We start from the raw sequence: 19408 nt of genomic DNA on the forward strand, positions 1-19408 counted from the left end.
TTAATAATAAACCAATTATCCCTAATCTAGTATTGGCATAAGCATAATCAATTAAGCATATCAATTACAATTATTATTAGAGAATTTAAAGAATTAAATCATGCATTAATCATATTCGGGTTCCGCTAGATCTTGGAATAAGAAAACTACTCACACATATTAATGAAATCAAAAACAATATTCAATGAAGAAAACATGATTAATAAGCATTTAAAAGTAAAAGAAGAAATAAAGATGAATACCAAATACTTGAATGAAGAAAAGTACCAATTATTGATGAACAAAGATCAAAACTTGAAAGTGCAAATTAATCTAGATCTAGAGAGAATATTAGGGTTCTAATGAAGGTTAAAAGCTGCTAAAAAGTAATAACGAAGTATGTTTAGTTGGGATTTACAAAGGGTATTTATAACCCTTAAGATAAGAAACCCGAAAATAGTAAAAATACACTTCCCGAAACTCCGCCCGGTCAGCTAGGGCAAGGCTTTCTTGTGTGACATTGATCTTCAGGCGGAGTTTTAGGTATTAATTTTGTTTTAAAAACCAATTATACGTTAGTAACTTTAAAAATAGATTAAGAGTTACAAATCTCATAATAATGTTAATTTAAATATGGTGAGAAAATAATACAATAACTTCTTTTTTTTTGTGGGAAAATGGGCAGAGCTTAGAAACAGAACACACAAAAACAAAAGAAAAAAAAACAAAAAAAACATAAAGAAAAAACACAAAAAAGAAACAGTTAAAGCACTAAACTAAAGAGCAGCTCCCCAAATGAAGACGTTACTCTCGAGTTGGCACCATCATCGGTCTAGTTGCTCCCTCAAGCTCCTCCAATCAAACCGCAGTAAGATCCTTAGGGACCGGTAAGAAGATAGTAAGGGGTTGAGATGCTTCCACTTCAAAATTGGCCAGCCAATCCGCAACACAATTTGCCTCCCTGTAACAGTGTTCAATGGTGACGTCCCATCCCTCTTCTCTCGAGATAAGGGCACGACACTTTTGAACGATAACATTCTAACAACAACTTCAGAATCCACACAGACTTGAACCTTCTTGTGCCCACCATTCCAAGCTATGGCTAAGCATTGGAGCACCACAAGAAATTCAGCCTTGGTACAGATACAAATGCCACAATTAATTGCGAACACTTCATGAAGCTCCCCTTTGTGTCCTCGAATCAATCCACCACCAGAAACCAGGCCCGGGTTCCCACACGCATCACCATATGAGTTTAGCATAACCCAGCCAACTCTAGGCAGACTCCATCGCACAAATATCTCTTCTCTCTCTTTCTTTTGGCCGGATTGTGAATTATGAAATGCCTCTCCCACGCCCTCTTCACCGTGGCTACCCCTAGCATATATAAATGCTACTTGATCTACAGGCATATTAGATGCATCCCCATCAAAGCTCCTAGTATTACGCCACTTCCAAAGCCACCACAAAGTCAAAGCAAACATTAAAGCAAATAATACAGTAACTTCAAAAATGAAATACTTAAGTTATATTTTAAATTAAAAAATAAATACATTAAATTAAAACCAATTAATAATAATTATTTTTAGTTAAAATATCCAACAAATTGTATAAGTTGTGTCACTGGCTCACTGCGTGTGTTCTTTGTAATCTAATTTTTCTATCATTGTTGTGAGTAGAGCATAAAAAAAGCGACTTACAACGAAAAGTGGTTAGAACAAAACATAACCGGGGGAGTACTTTTTATTCTCTAGCCAATTTGCAAACATGTGCACCAATTTTCATTTTTCACCATACTTCCACTTTTTGCTTAAAAAATGCATATTTTATTTTGAAGCAATAATAATGAAGAGCGGGATGAAATTGAAACATAATGATTTACTACGTATATAATGGATGGTTTAAATTTTAAAAATTACAATAAAGGTTGTGTTTCTTGACACCCAAATATTTGAAATTCATTGTCATGTAGAGCTTTTTTTTTTTTTTTAAGATTGTTTTAATTTTGGAGGATTTATGAAGTGCTTTTCCTCAATAATGCTCTAAAGAACTACACTCATAAATACATTTACACTTTGAACTACATTCATATATACATTACTCTTTCACAATTTTCCAACCTGCTCTCTATGTCATCATCTATGTACTAAACCACTTTTTTTCCCTCCTGATTTAGCCCAAAACTGCCGTCTGAATTAGCGGTAGCCAATCAAGGAGATTGTCAACTCAAATGGTGTTTTTAAGGCCGAGAAAACCACTAGTTTATGGTTTGTTTATGGTATTCTATTTTTTGTTTTTTATTTTTCAAAATCATAGGATATATGTCATATAATGAACCAAAAATTAGACAAACTTATTAGAATCATGATATTTTTTAGATAAAGTGGAACAACCTTATTTTTATTTTTTGTTTTTAAAAAAACAAAAAATGATGTCAAACATGTCCTAAGTTGGTAGTTTTCCATTATATTTTGGAAAAAAAAAATTTGATTGAGTTATCAAATCTACGTAATCATACGAAGTACAAATCAAGGGGTGAATTGTGAAGGTCAAGCCAAGATTAATAATAATCCAATCAATACAGATTAAAATCGAGGAAATACTAATGTAGGTTTGATATATATTTGCAAATATTGCAAAATATTGTAAAGCACATGGGGGTGAGAGAAAGGAGGAGAGAGATGGGCACGTGAGACCAATTGTAAATGTACCACTGTAGACACTCATTTGTGTCTCCCCAAAACCAAACCCAGTGATGAGTACCTTTCACGTTGAATCATAATCGAATGAAACGAAAGTGTGGAAAGGTCTAGTGTTGCGGAAAGTTTTATTTCTTTTCTCTTCTCTCTGTTTTTGAAAACTTTATTTTAAGAAAACAGCCAATCCAGTTTGGTTGGTCCATGATATGGATCCAATAGTGGTGTAGTTGGATGGGTCTTGCAAAGACCTTTCCAACGATATATTATAAGCCCAATTCCGATGAATATTGAGGAATTTATGGCCAATTTACTAAACTGGGCCTGGTTTGAGTTTTAAGTACGGCCCAATGATCTAGGGGAGGGCCTAATATGATTTATCATTCCTAATGTAATTAGAAATGGTTTTGGTCTTCTAGAACATTCTAGAAGGTTTTATCATTCTTAATTCAATTAGGATTCTTTAGAGTTTTAATCAAGATCAAATAGCATTTTCGACTGAAATTATATTATTTTATCTTCCAGTACAGGAATTTTATCAGATTTTCGAAAACGCGTTAAAAGCTGGTTTGGCGTCCAACCCCAGGCCTTGGCGCCTGGAACCAGGATTGGCGCCAGACGCCAGCCATTGCACCTGGCGCTAGCCACTGGTCCTAGCGCCAATGAGCCAGGTCTGGCGCCAAGTTGGTTTTGCGATCTTTAGACTCTGTTTTGATAAATTATCTTTTTTTGGATGATTTTCTCTATAAATATCGTATCAAAAACTCCGTTTGGAGGGACGGATTATCATCTATCATTCACCATTTCTTTTATTCTTAAGTTCAAGTTTTAATAAATTCCGTTTTCATTCATCATCTACAATCATCAATCGTCAACAATTAGTTTATGAATCATTAATCTTTTAGCATTCTTTCTAAACTTTTCTCTTTAATACAAAATCCCGCATTCACAAGATCTAGAAACACCTAGCTATATTCGAAGTTGCCTTCGCCCTAGACGTGAAAGGTTTTAATTTCTGAGGGTTTGGTCCCCAAATTTCTCTTTCAATTATTTAATTTAATTGTTTTGATTATCTATTTTCCTTGAAGTTACTAACTTGTGTATTTTGTAATTAGAAAGAGATACGAGACATCCAAGTAAGTACTTTAATGGTTTAATTGATTTCATGATGTAGATATCATGCTTAGATTGTTATTTATGATATTCCTAGTATTATGTCTAGGGTGTTTTTAATATCAAGTATGATGCTTCCTATGATCTTTTTAACATTTATGATTATGATTGATTTATGATTATTTATTATGTTGCTTGATATGCATAATATTTTATATTGTTATTGCTTGATCACCTTTTATTGCAGGTTAAAGGGAATTTGTATTTGCATTCACGCTTAATAAAATAATTAATAATCCTGTTAGGTTAATTGTGATTATAAATTCAAGTGATCGCCAATAATAGTTTATATGTGCATTAATATTAAACCAACATAGATTAAACAGGTTTAGGGTTAATCATATTGATTGCATGTTAATCAGAAAGCGCACATGAATACGAGCAGAATAAAGTAGAGGCCTATTATTAGGGCAGGTTCAATCTCTTTTAGGTTGAATTTGTACCATCATCCCCGAAACCTTATTTGGTTCATGACCTTATGGAGTTGACGATCTCTTGGATCGTTAAGGGGTGTAACCTTCACCTTGTGAACGGTTTACAAGTTCCTTAAAAACTTGTTGGCGACTCTTTTGCTCTATCTTCTTCCCTTTTGGACGCCACCATACTTTAGTGTATGATCACAGTGGGGTTCAAGCTAGTGGGATTTTAAAGGCTTGAAACTATTCCCTACAACCACTGAAAGCTTATATAATCTCATTGACTATGTAGTGATACTATTTCTACACGTAGTTAGTACACTAAATGAATATACAGTACCATTGAATAAATATACTGAATGTTCAATGATACTATTTGATCATCTAGTGATACTATAAATCACCCAATGGTACACTCTAAAACTAGCAAATGGGGGTGAGAGAAAGGAGGAGAGAGATGGGTAAGTGAGACCACTTTTAAATGGACCATTGAAAGCTTAGATAATACCATTGACTATGTAATGATATTATTTCTATACGTAGTGAGTACCGTTTAATGAATATATAGTATCACTACATATATACATAGTACTACTGAATGTTCAATGATAATATTTTATCATCCAGTGGGTACATTTGATAACCCAATGGTACTACTCTTAAAATTCAGAAATGCATTAACGTGAAATGACCCCAATACCCCTCGTTATGTATTTACTCATACATCACAAATCTCCCTTTGGAAGGCCTCAACAAAATCAAATCTTAATTAGCTATATCGATAATTACAAAAGTTGACATAATGTTAAATTAACCGAGCAAGAAGACTATAGCTCAGTGGAGCTAAGCTTCGGCTCCCGTGGCTGAGACCCGGGTTCAAGCTTATATCGCCCCTCCTATGTGGGCAATAGTGTAATACCCACTTGATATTCCTCTGATAGGAAATCAAGCTGGGCCCATCCTTTACCATTAAAAAATTTTGATTCCCAAATTTATTTCATCCATTCCCAAATCATCAATAATCAATAACTTAATACTAAATTAGACACCAAGAGTGACACGCGTCACATCTCGGTGTTGTATTTTCCCTCCAAAATTCTTTTTTTTTAACTTTTTTTTTGTTAATATTTGATTCTATACGAATATTATTATAAATCTTTCATATTATTTTTATGGAAAATATATTCCTTTTTATTTGGTGCTCATAATTTTTCAATACACATTTACCTAAAATAACTATTCCAACTCCTTTTTAATCATCTTTTAAACGGAGCATTATTAGATTTTGCCAAAAAAAAATAATAATAAAATTGAGTCATATAATTGATGTCAGAGAAATTATTTTAAAACATCATTTAATTTTTTTTTCCAATACCTCTAGCTATTACTTTATTTCAATAATTTCAATATAACTATATATTCAAATTAATTACAATTTTGTTTTTGGAAATTTACTACTACGCATATATTATCACAAATTAAGGATTTATAGGTCGAGTATAGTAAAACTATAGAACAAAAGTTGTGTTTAACTATTATATCGATCAATCGTCTAATTCTATAGAAAGGTAAATATCAATTAATATTTTTGTAAATTACGTAATTAAAAATATTAATATGTCCGTAGAGCATTAACCTATAAACAGAAAATGTAATAATATAGAATAGTGTTGCCCAATTATCGATTATTCTTGCCTTTAATGACCAGAGTAGAATTTATTTCCATTGAAATGATTTTCTTATATATAAAAGGTGATATAGTATTTGTAATTAATATATCTATATGTATACTGTGCACTTTTGCTAGTAAGTGTTTTAATGAAGATTTAGTGACTTTTTCTAATAGTTTTAGTGGAGATTTTAGTCCATTGTTTTTGGTGTTTAGAGCGCTATAAGGGCGAGTAACGAGAATCGACCTCAAGATCACTTGGAATTGGGAGGGGAGCTCTAACCATTTGAGCTACCCATCACTCTTTATTTGATTATTGTTTATTAAAAGACATTTACAAATACGAAGTAAGTATTTACTAATTTGGACACTAGACCTGGTCTAATGAAGCCTCGCTTGAAAAAATTCTCGGGTATGGGCAACCCAAAAAATCCCTTTTTTTTTCTTTGCCTATTGATATAAATTATGACAATATAATTTATGTAGGTTTGTTGTGTATCTTTTATCAAATTTTATTGGGAAATTCTCAATGGTGAACTCCACTTTCTCCATTTTACAAGTGGTAAACAATCTTAAAATTAATTATCAATGGTGAACCTCACTTATAATTAATAATCAAATGGTAACCTTAATTATAATATAACCTGATTATTTAACTAGTGTGGTTAAGTACAGCTGTAATTACTTACTTATCCCTAAAAAATAAGATTTCCCTCCAAAATTATTTCCCCTAATTCCCTCCTAAACGAATCTCCCCTCCCACATTTTAAATCTTTTCCCCTAATTTCCCCCAATTTCCCCCAATTCGTATGAACCCTAATTTTCAATTTCTTCAATTCTCTCTGTCTGCTAGCAATTACCCCCCAATTTCCACTACTTTCGATGAGGAAAAGTCGCTCGTCTACTAGTAGGAAGGCAATCACCATGGATGATAGCATTATGTGGGTGAAGCGTACGTGGTGTGAATGTTCTCCTCCCAAAATTGTTGTTGTTATGATATCAAAGACAACTAGAAACCCACGAAGGCTGTTCTTCAAGTGTAAAAGCTGCAATTTCTTCGCCTGGTTGAAGGAAGGGGATATAATTAGGGTTGGGGAGGAAATGGAGGTAGAGTCTACTGGTACTTGTAGACACCCATTTGTGTCTCCCAAAACCAAACCCAGTGATGAGTACCTTTCACGTCGAATCATAATCGAATGAAGCGAAAGTGTGGAAAGTTTAATGTTGCGAATAGTTTTAGTTTCTTTTCTCTTCTCTCTGTTTTTGAAAACTTATTTCAAGAAAACAGCTAATCCATTTTGGTTGGTCCATGATATGGTTCCAATAGTAGTGTAGTTGGATGGGGCTTGACAAGAGCTTTCCAACGATATATTATAAGCCCAATTCCGATGAATATTGAGGAAGTTATGGCCAATTTACTAAATTGGGCCCGGTTTGAGCCTTATATGCGGTCCAATGATCTAGGGGAGGGCCTAATATGATTTATCATTCCTAATGCAATTAGGAATGGTTTTAGTCTTCTAGATTCTTCTAAAAGGTTCTTTTCATTCCTAATTCAATTAGCATTGATAAATTGACTTTTGTTGACTTTTCAGAGTTTTAATTAAAATCAAAGAACATTTTTGAGGAAAATATACGATTTTATCCTCCTGTACGGCAAAATTTATCAGATTTTAGAAAACGCGTCAAAAACAAGATTGGCGCCTGGCACAGACGTTGGTGCCTGGCACCGACGTTGGCGCCTGGCGCCAATGGCCAATGGCTGGCGCCAATCTCGTTTTGCGTGCTTCAATACTCTGCTTTGTTAATTTTATCTTTTTGGCTGATTTTCTCTATAGATAACGTATTAAAAACTCCGTTTTCATTCACCAACTATCACCAGTTCTCATCAACAGTCAGTTTTAATTAAGATTCACCTACAATCAGTTTTCATTCAATTAATTCTCTCATTCTCTTCTCTAATCATTCACCATCTCTCTCTTTTCTAAAATTGCTTTTTTACATACAAAATTCCGCATTCGCAAGATCTAGAAACACCTAGCCATATTCGAATTTGCCTTCGCCCTAGACGTGAAAGGTTTAATATCTGAGGGTTTGGTCCCAAATCTTTATTTCAAGTATTTAATTTAATTGTTTTGTTTTATTATTTTCCTTGAAGTTACTAACGTGTGTATTTTGTTATTATAAATAGGTACGAAGCATCAAAGTAAGTAATTTAACGGTTTTTATTGATGTTATGATGTAGAAATCATGTTTAAATTGTTATTATGATATTCCTAGTATCATGTCTAGGGTAATTTTAATATTAAATATGATTGTTACGATGCTTCCTATGTTCTTCCTAATATTTATGATTGTTAGTATCATGTTAGGGCTAAAGATTTGATTTTTATTGCTTAGTGACATGCTAGGGTTTGTTATTAATCTTGTTAGTATCATGCCTAGGATCTTGCTATTATTATTATGCTTTAATATTAACATGAACATGATTATGATTATAATTGTTATAATGATTATGAATATTATTATTATTATTATTTTGATGATGATTATTTTATTTATGATGATATTATTATTATTATTATGATTAATATGCTTGTTATTACGATGATTATTGCTATGATTATAAGTTTATTATTATTTATCATGTTGCTTGATATTTATTGTTATTGCTTGATCACGCCTTTTATGCATGTTTAAAGGGAATTTGCACTTGTAATCACGCTTAATAAGATAATTGATAATCTTGTTAGGGTTAATCTGATTGTAATTTCAAGTGATCGCCAATAATAGATTTGTTTGTGCATTAAATTCAACCAACATAGATAGACAGGTTTAGGGCTAAACCTATTGATTGCATGTTAGTTAAAAAGCGCACATGAATACGACTAGAATAAAGTAGAGGCTTATTATTAGGGCAGGTTCAATCTCTTTTAGGTTGGATTTGTACCTTCATCCCCGAACCCTTATTTGGTTCTAGACCTTATGGAGTTGACGATCTCCTGGATCGTTAAGGGGTGTAACCTTCATCCTGTGAACGGTTTACAAGTTCCTAAAATTTGTTGGCGACTCTTTTGCTCTATCTTCTTCCCTTTTAGACGTCACCGTACTTTAGTGTATGATTACAGTGGGGTTCAAGCTAGGGGTTAACGCTTGAAATATTCCCTACAGTTTTTTGGCGACTCCACCGGGGAGGATTTCTATTTTAATTCCTGAATTTGTTTCGGCAATGATTTAGAATGAGTGGATGAGACTCGAAACGTTCTAAGTATTTCATGTGCGTAATTTTGATTAAAATTATTGTCATATGCATAAAAAATATCTCATTGGAAAAACCATCCGTAATGAGTTAAAAACATAGGATTTTACACGTAGGAAATTTGAGAAATATCTTTCACAACTAGGACCGTAATAACACCGCGTGAAACTGGAAAATTTTATCGAGCACAAAAAGCTGCTGAGGCATGTGGGAAGTAGCGTCAGGGGCCAGCATTGGCGCCAACATTTTAACCGTAGCGCCAAACACCAGCATTGGCGCCAGGCGCTATAGTTAAAAGCTGGCGCCAGTCAACCAAACCATACAACCATTTTCACAACAACTGCATAAAATTAACACATATACAACATGAAATAAAAGAGTTTATCAATGTACAATCTAGATTTGACAATAAACAAGCATAAGTAGCAACTTATACAAACATCAACCATACGAAACCATAAAACAGGGGATGGTGCAATTTTAAGCATAAAAACACATACCTGACTTTGATTCAAGAACAAGTTGATAAATTTGCAACAAAGATCGCAATTTTACTTCGCTTTGATGCCTAACAATCCAGAATTATGCCCCAAACTTGCGCAATTTAGTCGACTCAATTCCCCCAATTCTCTTGAAAATTGCCCTAAATTTCACTCTTGAATAACCTGTCACCTCCAAAACAATGTGCTAACACTCGATAATTTTTACCCAATAATTTTTTCCCACGAATATGAAAAATTTGAGCTTTAAAATGAAAGAGTTGATGAACCAGCATTCGAATTCTACGAAATCTGAATGAGGAAGACAATGGGTTTATGTTTGATTTGACATAATTGGTTGAAGGGAATTAAATAAGGGCAGTAATGTAATTTCAGATATATTTTTTTAAAAGTTTATTTTAAAGTGTTAACCATGGTTAAATAATCAGATTATATTATAATTAAGGTTACCATTTGATTATTAATTATAGGTGAGTTTCACCATTGATAATTAATTTTAAGATTGTTTACCACTTGTAAAATGGAGAAAGTGGAGTTCACCATTGAGAATTTCCCAATTTTATTTCTTAAATATAATTAATTTTCTTAAAAATTATTAGATTTATCGTGCATGGCATGGCACGGGGTTTAAGCTAGTTAAATCCACCCACAATGGCTTTGAGGATGATGGGTAGTAATGAAATTAGAAGAGGGAATGAGAGGAATTTGATGGAGATCTAAAGCTTAAGTGTGAATTAGCAATGGAGGAAGGGAACTTCGGTTTGAAAGACAATATAGAGAAAGAGCTAAGGAAAAGAAGAGAGAAAAATAAGAAAAGTCAATTTTTTTTTTATTATAGTATTAAATGGGAAATCGTTTCCTTCTAATAAGACCACTACTTCAAATAGCGATTATCTACCTAAATTGCTATTTGAAATAGTGATTTTGCCATAAATAATAATAAAAAAAATCCAATTGAACCAATGACATGGGTAGATTGGGAATTCATAAAAAATAGCAACCATAATTATGAAATTTCAGCTCTTTCCATCATTATTTAGGAAAATCACTCGAATTATATTCTTTTCTCATATGGAAATATGTTCTTTTCTCGAATTATATTGAATTAGAATGAATTAAAAATTTAAAATAAACTGAATATGGAAATATGTTTCAAAAAATAAAAAATTGAAAAAAAAAGGTCGAAAAGAGTGAATTGAAATTTTTGAGTAGGAGCTAGGAGGGAATTCACAAAATACGTAGTAGAAAATGAAACCGTTTAAATTCAAAACCATAAAACTTCACCTCCCCTCCTAAACAACAAAAAAACAATTCCACTTCCCGCGAAGCCAAAACCTTTGAATTTCCTTTTAAAGCAATGTACCGCCAATAACTAACCCTCCAATTCCATAATCCGTGTGTCCAACCCCAAATCCAACCACAACCGTCGATTATACCCATAAATCAACGCTCCACATCCTTTCCCTCCCAACCTCGATTTTCAAAAACTCCTCCTTATAAATAACCGCTCTCTTTCTCCCTCCTAAATCATTCACAATCTCAATTCATTCTCTGCAACTCCAAATTTTCTCTATCTAAAACCTTTATTTTCTCTCTCATCATCAACAATGGCGCGAACCAAGCAAACTGCCAGAAAATCCACCGGAGGAAAGGCCCCAAGGAAGCAACTCGCCACCAAGGCAGCCCGGAAGTCAGCCCCAGCCACCGGCGGAGTGAAGAAGCCTCACCGTTTCAGACCCGGAACCGTTGCGCTTCGTGAGATCAGGAAGTACCAGAAGAGCACTGAGCTTCTCATCAGGAAGCTTCCATTCCAGAGACTTGTCAGAGAAATTGCTCAGGATTTCAAGACTGATCTCCGTTTCCAGAGCTCTGCTGTTGCCGCTCTTCAGGAGGCTGCCGAGGCGTACTTGGTTGGTCTGTTTGAAGATACTAACCTCTGCGCAATTCACGCTAAGAGGGTTACTATTATGCCTAAGGATATCCAGCTTGCTCGCAGGATTCGTGGTGAGAGGGCTTGATTTTTGGGTTTTGGTTTCAATTGGAATTTCTAGGGTTAGGGTTTTGCGAAGAAGGTAGTAGTAGTAGTTTGATGATGTTTCAGTTGATTAATCTGAAATCTAATATGGGTAATAGTGATAGTAGTTTTATTATGTATTGGTATATGTACATTGAATTTTAATCAATGAAATGAAAATGGTGACATTTCTAAATTGCTTGTTGAAATAACCCCTATTTTTTTATGCTGTTTATATGCTGGATTTGTGGTAATGTTCTGATATAAGTGTGGCTAAAGAATAATTTAATTCGTATATTATGGAATAATGTTTTAATTGTTTGTTTTCTTCCTGTATTTGGGATTACTTGAAATTGGGCTTATTTGAGGTTTTGCTAAAACTTGGGCATGATGTGATAACATTGGAAATTTTTTGCGATTTGGTCTAATTTCTTCTTTTAGGCAAATGGGTCTTTCGACTTTTAAATTATTAAGTTGTTAACAATCAAATGATATTGTAACTTGGTCAAATTTGAAATTGAATGGTGTGCTATGAATGTGAATTGTGATTGACTGTAATGACTGAAAATTGTAAGTTACTCCATAGTATTGATAGTCTAGGAGATTTGTAGTTGTACTTTTGAGATTTTAGTTCAACCCGAAACATGAGCAATGAAGGGAGATTAAAGTACAATGAATTTGAGGAAGATGATAATGTGCTAGACTATATTTGCTCAATTACCATATCAAATTCTACACTAAGCTCAGACTGCCTGTGGCAGCAACCATATGATTACAAGGGCTATTTCTTATCTAAATGACTAAATTTATAAAGTGGAGTCAGTGCTTTGTTCATTCTAGATTGTTGATCTAAATTTGCAATACTAATATTTATACACGGATTAGAAATTTTCAAAAAAATAAAATAAAAAATAAAAGCAACTGAATAATACAACTTGATTTCTCAAGCATGCAACAAAAGAGGTCAGAAATGAGCAGAGCATTATAAGTGTAGTTTGCAGTGTGCAATTTTGCAAAGATATGAGTTACGGAGTACTAACTTTATTACAATCACTAATTCACTATGACAATCTTATCAATCACCTAAAGAGGATCGTGTAAGTGTGCATAAAAAAACTTAGATAACTTATTGAATTGACATAATCTCGTTCTATTCAGTCAGCCTAGAAAAGAGGGGGAAAAAAGCATACAACATCACAAATTCACAACTATAAAATATCACAATTGTCAGAAGGTAGAATAACAGCAACTATCTTGAAGAAGCATACAGGCCAAATCCGCGAGTCAGGGGTGATGAAACCTCAAGCATATGGAATTTCATGTTATAGCAACTAGCAAGGGGTGATGAAAGCCTACTTGGATGGGCTGATTTTGTTAAGGCATCTCCACTTTTGGAGAAACTCATTATGAAGGCAACACCCTCAATTCATATACTAGTATTTGAATAACTTCAAAGAAGTTAAACTTTATTTTAATGATTAAGGATCTGTTCTCGTTGACTGAACTGAATATTTTATAATAGAAGGAAATTAGGAGCTGAACTGAATTGAACTGAATTTCAACGTAAGAGAATAGGCCCTAACATTGAAATTAACATAGCAACAATTTTTTTTTTTTTTTTTTTTACATTTGATTAAAAAAAAGAGGTAAAACCACTATTCTTAGTTACTATCGTTCATAGCATTAAGTCATTAATGAAGGTTAAAATACATAAAAAAAATAATAATAATAAAAATAAATAAATAAATGATTTGCTAATGTGGTTAATACTTAATAGTTACATTTTCTAAGAGAACACGAGTTTGTAAGATTGACTATTTTCAACATAGGGAACCCAAGTTTGTGTTAACCTTAGAGGAGATAAGAGATGGGCCGGTGGGAGGTCGACCGATTATGTCTATTGAGTGATTGAGTCCATTGAAAATAGTTCATGCTTGCATAGTTGAGGTTATTATTAAGACTTTAGAAGATTAACATACTTCAAATTGTTATTGTATGAAGTTGCATTGGGTCAGAAAATTAATTTATTGTTAATCTTATTAAAATAAATTGAAAACTTCATATATTATTTGTTTTCAATGTAACATTATCCTCAATGGAACAGAACCTTTAATTATTGAGGAATGGATGTGGCTTACCGCTTACATAAAATAAGATTTTGTCCGCTATTTCTTAATATTCTAAAGTTTTAATTTGATGAGAGTGATGGATAGCTCAATTAGTTAGAGTTTCTCTCTTAGTTTAATTATGGGATCAATTCTCACCCTGTCTTTATGACTCTCTAAACACAAAAAATAAAAAATAAAAAGTTTTTATTTGACTTATTAGGATGATGATTTGTATATGTCTCTTTTAATTCGGAATTAATATTGAATTTAAACAAATTCTAAAACATAAAGGAGGTTGCTTTATGATTTCATGCTATGATCAGTTCACTCATTTAAATAAATATTTGCTTATCTCATAAATGATCAAAGGACAGATTAAACCAAATTATATCATTTTTGCATTTACTTATGAAATTTAGAAAATCATAAATAATTTGTAGTTGGAAAATACACATGAAGACATCTCGTTTATTAATTATATTTATCTTATGGATAATGTACTAATTAATAAGCTCTAAGTTTAGTGGTAAGATCAAAATATATAAGTTAGACCTGATCAAATTATTCATTTTATGATGATATGTTAATATGATTGTACTTCTTGACTTCTTGTATACCCTCCATTTCTGAAAGAATGTGATCGTTGATCCTTTCCATTAACTGTGCAAACAATATATACAAAGTATGGTAGCTATCTTTCGGCTACAATTGTGCTAACTAATTATCCTAATGCCCACAAACTAGGATAGGATAAATACTAAAATATACACTTAACTAATTAAGATATATACAAGAATATATTAACATATATTCTAACACTCCCCCTAGCGGGAGCATCACGAACGCTAAGACTAGTACGGAAGTCATCAAACAAAACCCGTGGGAGACCCTTCGTAAAAATATCTGCAATCTGATAACGAGAAGGAACATGTAGTACTCGTACCTCGCCTTTTAGCGACCTTTTCACAGACAAAAAGAATGTCCATCTCAATGTGTTTAGTACGTTGATGTTGCACCGGATTTCCAGAAAGATAGATAGCACTCACATTGTCACATTAAACAATAGTTGCTTTTCGAATAGGAAAATATAGCTCAAGCAACAAATTTCTGATCCAACAAGAATCAGATACCACATTGGCAACCCCACGATATTCGGCCTTTGCACTAGATTTAGATAATGTAGGTTGCCGCTTAGAAGACCAGGAAATCAAATTATCCCCTAAGAACACACAATAACCCGAGTAGACCGCCTGGTGTCGGGGCATCCCCCCCAATCCGCATCAGTATAAGCAACCAGTTGGTTAATAGAAGACTTATATAGATGCAAACCAAAAGATAAAGTGCCCTGCAAATAGCGTATAATACGCTTCAGAGCTCCCATATGCGCATTGCGCGGATCATGCATGTGAAGGCACACCTGTTGAACTGCATATGAAATGTCAGGTCTGGTAAAAGTCAAATACTGAAAAGCTCCTGCAAGACTCCTGTACTTAGTAGGATCCTCATATGGATCATCATGAGAAGCACTAAGTTTAGATTTCGTGTCAACAGGTGTAGGACAAGGACTACAATTAGACATGCCTTCCTTGTCAATGATAGAAGAGGCGTACTGTTTCTGAGACAAAAACATACCATTAGCATCACGACTTCACGAGTGACAACAATGCCCAAAAAGAAACTCAAAGGACCTAAATCCTTCATTGCAAATTCGGAGCCCAAAAGATCCATAATACGAGTCCGTAGACTATCAGAGGATGCTGTAAGAATGATATCATCAACATATAACAGAATATAAGCAGTATCGGATCCCTGTCTAAAAATAAACAGATAATTATCAGATTTACTGTTAGCAAATCCAATAGAGGTGAAAAAATCTGCAAACCGCTGATACCAGGCCCGAGGAGCCTGTTTGAGACCATAGAGCGAACCTCACAATAGACATACATGATCAGGGCGACTTTTGTCACGGAAACCCATGGGTTGATGCATATAAACTGTTTCATTGAGCTTACCATGTAGAAAAGCATTCTTGACATCCAACTGATGGATCGACCAAGAGTGAGAAATAGCAATGCTAAGAACAGTACGAATAGTGGTCGGTTTGACAACCGGACTAAAAGTCTCATCACAATCAATACCCTGCTACTGAGTCTTCCCATCAGCCACAAGACGAGCCTTATACCGCTCAAAAGAACCATCAGAATTTCGTTTATGACGAAATATCCACATAGGACGTATAACATTCACATTAGGAGGCCGAGGAACCAAGTCCCAAGTGTGATTATCAATAAGAGCATTATATTCATCTAACATTGCATTTTTCCAATTAAGCTCACGAATAGCACTAACCTGGTCCTTGGGGATAGGAGAGATAGATGTAGTGGTCATGGTGTTTAAGTTGGAAAAATACTTGGGGTTAGGTTTTACAATGCCGTCCTTAGCTCGAGTGGTCATTTGATGAGTGGTACGGGTTGGAGAAGGAGGTGGCGCAAGATTTGTGTGTGGACTGTCAAAAATTGGAGGAGTTAAAATGGAAGTGTGCTGGGCTTCGATGGTAGGGGAGCCCAATAGAGGAGATGTGACAGCGGACTGAGGAGTTTGGGATGGCAGAATGGTTCGCAAGGGGATTGCGGTTGGGCTTGAATTGCCGCAGCCCACCTGTGGATCAATCTGTGGGTGCGTGTGCTGATTTGAGGAAGAGGGGGGAGTGGGCTGGGCCGGGGATGGAGTGGGTGAGATTGAGAGGCGCTGAAATGGTGTAGGTGATTTAGTGGAGTTTGATCCAAAAAATCATAATCGTCAATTTTCGGTGTATGGAGCTTTGAGAACAGAAATTCGTTTTCAATGAACTTCACATGCCTACAAATGATGATTTTACCATTAGATAAATTATAGCACTTCGAACCTCGATGGTTAGGCGCAGGGCCAAGATAGACACAAGGGGTGGATCGTTCTTGCAATTTGTGAATAGAGGTAGAAGGAAAAAGAGGGAAACATAAGCAACCAAAGACTCGTAATGCCAAATAGATTGGATCACGTTGGTATAAAATTTGAGTTGGAGATTTATAGCCTAAGACTTTAGTTGGAAGAATGTTAAGAAGATAAGTGTCCATTGCAAGAGCATGGTGCCAAAAAGAGAGTGGCAATGAAGCATGAGCAAGAAGGGTCCGAATAATATTATTTATTGATTTAATATGTCGTTCGGCTTTACCATTTTGAGGAGAAGTGTGAGGACAAGATAGACGATAAAGCATGCCATGGTTATCAAAATTTTTTTGAAGAGTGCCATTAACATACTCAGTGCCATTATCACATTGAAAGGTCTTAATGTTACGTTCAAATTGTGTTTGGACTGTTATATGAAAAGATTGGAAGAGATGTTTGACTTGAGATTTTTTAGAGATGGGATAAGTCCATAAAAATTTGCTGTAATCATCAAGGAATAATAGATAATAACAATGACTAGAAGAACTAGTAACGGGAGAAGTCCATAGATCACTATGAATAATATCAAATGGTAAAGTAGTGTGCGACATTGAATTAAAGAAAGGTAATTTAACGTGTTTCCCTAATGGACACGAAGAACAAAAAGAAGTACAAGCCTTATTACATTCAATTAATTTTTGACTATTTAATGATCTTAAAACCACATCTACAGGGTGTCCTAGTCGATTGTGCCAAAGATCGGAAGAAAGTGCAGTGAAATTTGAATGGTGAACGGAAGAGTTGGCTTGACTGTGAGAAAATAATGGATAAAGGTCACCGGTACTGTCACATCTCATTAGAGGGGCTCCCGTCTGTAAATCATTCACAGAAAAACCATAAGGGTCAAAAGCAATTGAAACCATATTGTCAGTTGTGAATTTTCGGACGGATATTAAATTCTTTATGATTTTAGGAGCATGCAAAACATGGTTTAAGGTAAAGGGAGGGTACGGGGATGGTAAAATAGCGCTATCGTGACCAACAATTGGAACTAAATCACCACTACCAACAACAATGTTTTGATTATTAATGCTCGAATTAATATAAGAGGAAAGAATACCTTGATCGGCCGTCATATGAGATGTTGCACCGGTGTCCATATAATAATTATTGTCCGGGTGGTTGAGGTTAGCAAGCATTTGCATCGCAGCTTCAATATGCGTTGGAGTCGAATTTTGACCATTTTCCATTGCACTTTACGCCTGTGGAGCTTGACCCAAAATTCCAGGCCCACCAGGCCTTGAACCGGTGGATGAAGCTGCTGGCCTAGGAGCCCAAGACTGGGCAGGGTACGGACAGGGTGGGCTGGCCCAGTACTGAGCCCAAGGAGCAGCCCACGAAAATTGTCCCTGCTGAAATTGCCAAGAGAGCTGCGGGTTTGGGCCGGTTTGCTGGGCTGGCCCAGAATTGCGTGAAGCCTTCCCTGAAGACTTGTTTGCAGGTTTCTTTTGGATGGAATTTTTCTTGTTCGACCGTGAGGAGTTCACTGACGAATCAGAGTGCTGTTGTCCGCCGGAAGTGGAGACGAGGGCTGTCGGCGATCGGTTGGTCGAACCTCCTTCCTTAGCCAAACGATTTTTAATGGTTCGTTCGGCTAATTTCAGACGAGATCGACAACTTTCGAATGATGGCAATGGTTCTTGATTTTGGATAAAATCCACCGTGCCTGCATATGCCTCGGGAAGGCCGGCAGTCAGCTTGAGAATTAGACGGGTATCGGGAATCGGAGCATCAACATCCGCAAGACGATCGGCAAGGGATTTGATGTGATTACAATAGCCATCAATGGAAGAGAAATTCTCGAAATCAAGGTCAGCAAGTTCTTGTTCAAGGTGTGAAGCTCGGGATGCTTTATTGTCTTGGAACATAGACTTAAGACGAGCCCAAGTACCTTGAGCGGTGTCATCCTTGAGAAGGATGGCAGTAAGAAGATCATGAGAAATGGAACCGTATATCCAATTAAGGACCGCAGCGTCTAGCCGTTTCCAAAAGGCCAAGTTCGCCTTTTTGGATGCTTCATATGCAGCGAGTTCCGTCGCCTCGGTAGGAGGAATGATGTGCGATGTAAGGTCATGAACCCTACATAACACCTTGAAGAGGGCGGCCCAAGAGTGATACATTCCTGCAGCCTCCAAAGTTATCGGGATTAGAGACTTTACATTTGTGATTGCAAAGGCAGGATGATATTTTGGTGATTCGGCCATGGAATGTTGCAGCGGAAGATTGAAAGAAATATGGAGGAAGAGAGGGGAGATGGGCCATGAGAACAGAGAGGAAGAGAGATTAGGATCGAAACCCTACTGATACCATGAAAGAATGTGACCGTTGATCCTTTCCATTAACTGTGCAAACAATATATACAAAGTATGGTAGCTATCTTTCGGCTACAATTGTGCTAACTAATTATCCTAATGCCCACAAACTAGAATAGGATAAATACTAAAATATACACTTAACTAATTAAGATATATACAAGAATATATTAACATATATTCTAAAAATTTCCAAATGATGTACCCATATTCATTGTAGTCTTGGTTGATCACCAAAGAGCTCAATTTTGATGCGAGGTTTTGTTAAACTTGTGATTTCGATACGTAGTTTACAAA

The 19408-nt window shown here is 35.1% G+C and overlaps 2 protein-coding genes across 2 annotated transcripts; one reads left to right on the forward strand and one right to left on the reverse strand.

Moving 5' to 3' along the window:
• The first annotated feature begins 11209 nt into the window (after positions 1-11209).
• LOC110686945 (histone H3.2) lies at positions 11210-11915 on the forward strand. Its single transcript, XM_021863567.1, has one exon. It carries the CDS (start codon positions 11300-11302, stop codon positions 11708-11710), a length of 411 nt encoding a protein of 136 aa, XP_021719259.1. The 5' UTR covers positions 11210-11299; the 3' UTR covers positions 11711-11915.
• A 2954-nt stretch (positions 11916-14869) lies between these two features.
• Positions 14870-16202, reverse strand: LOC110686999 (uncharacterized mitochondrial protein AtMg00810-like). Its single transcript, XM_021863635.1, has 5 exons — positions 15961-16202; positions 15827-15854; positions 15447-15719; positions 15109-15399; positions 14870-15004 (listed from the first exon to the last, which is right to left on the reverse strand). Exons 1-5 carry the CDS (start codon positions 16200-16202, stop codon positions 14870-14872), a joined length of 969 nt encoding a protein of 322 aa, XP_021719327.1.
• Between the last annotated feature and the right edge of the window lie 3206 nt (positions 16203-19408).

The sequence above is a fragment of the Chenopodium quinoa genome, unplaced genomic scaffold (genome assembly GCF_001683475.1).
Source record: "Chenopodium quinoa cultivar QQ74 unplaced genomic scaffold, ASM168347v1, whole genome shotgun sequence".
NCBI classification, from domain to species: Eukaryota; Viridiplantae; Streptophyta; class Magnoliopsida; order Caryophyllales; family Amaranthaceae; genus Chenopodium; species Chenopodium quinoa.

What these genes read in the sequence shown, in the direction of transcription:
- LOC110686945 (XM_021863567.1), top strand. Translation starts at nt 11,300, where the DNA reads ATGGCGCGAACCAAGCAAACTGCCAGAAAATCCACCGGAGGAAAGGCC.
- LOC110686999 (XM_021863635.1), bottom strand. Translation starts at nt 16,202, where the DNA reads ATGACCACTACATCTATCTCTCCTATCCCCAAGGACCAGGTTAGTGCT. An exon ending in GTGGCTGATGGGAAGACTCA is followed by an intron (nt 15,855 to 15,960) that starts GTAGCAGGGTAT and finishes TCGATCCATCAG; the next exon opens with TTGGATGTCAAGAATGCTTT. An exon ending in AGTCTTCTATTAACCAACTG is followed by an intron (nt 15,005 to 15,108) that starts GTTGCTTATACT and finishes TGGTCTTCTAAG; the next exon opens with CGGCAACCTACATTATCTAA.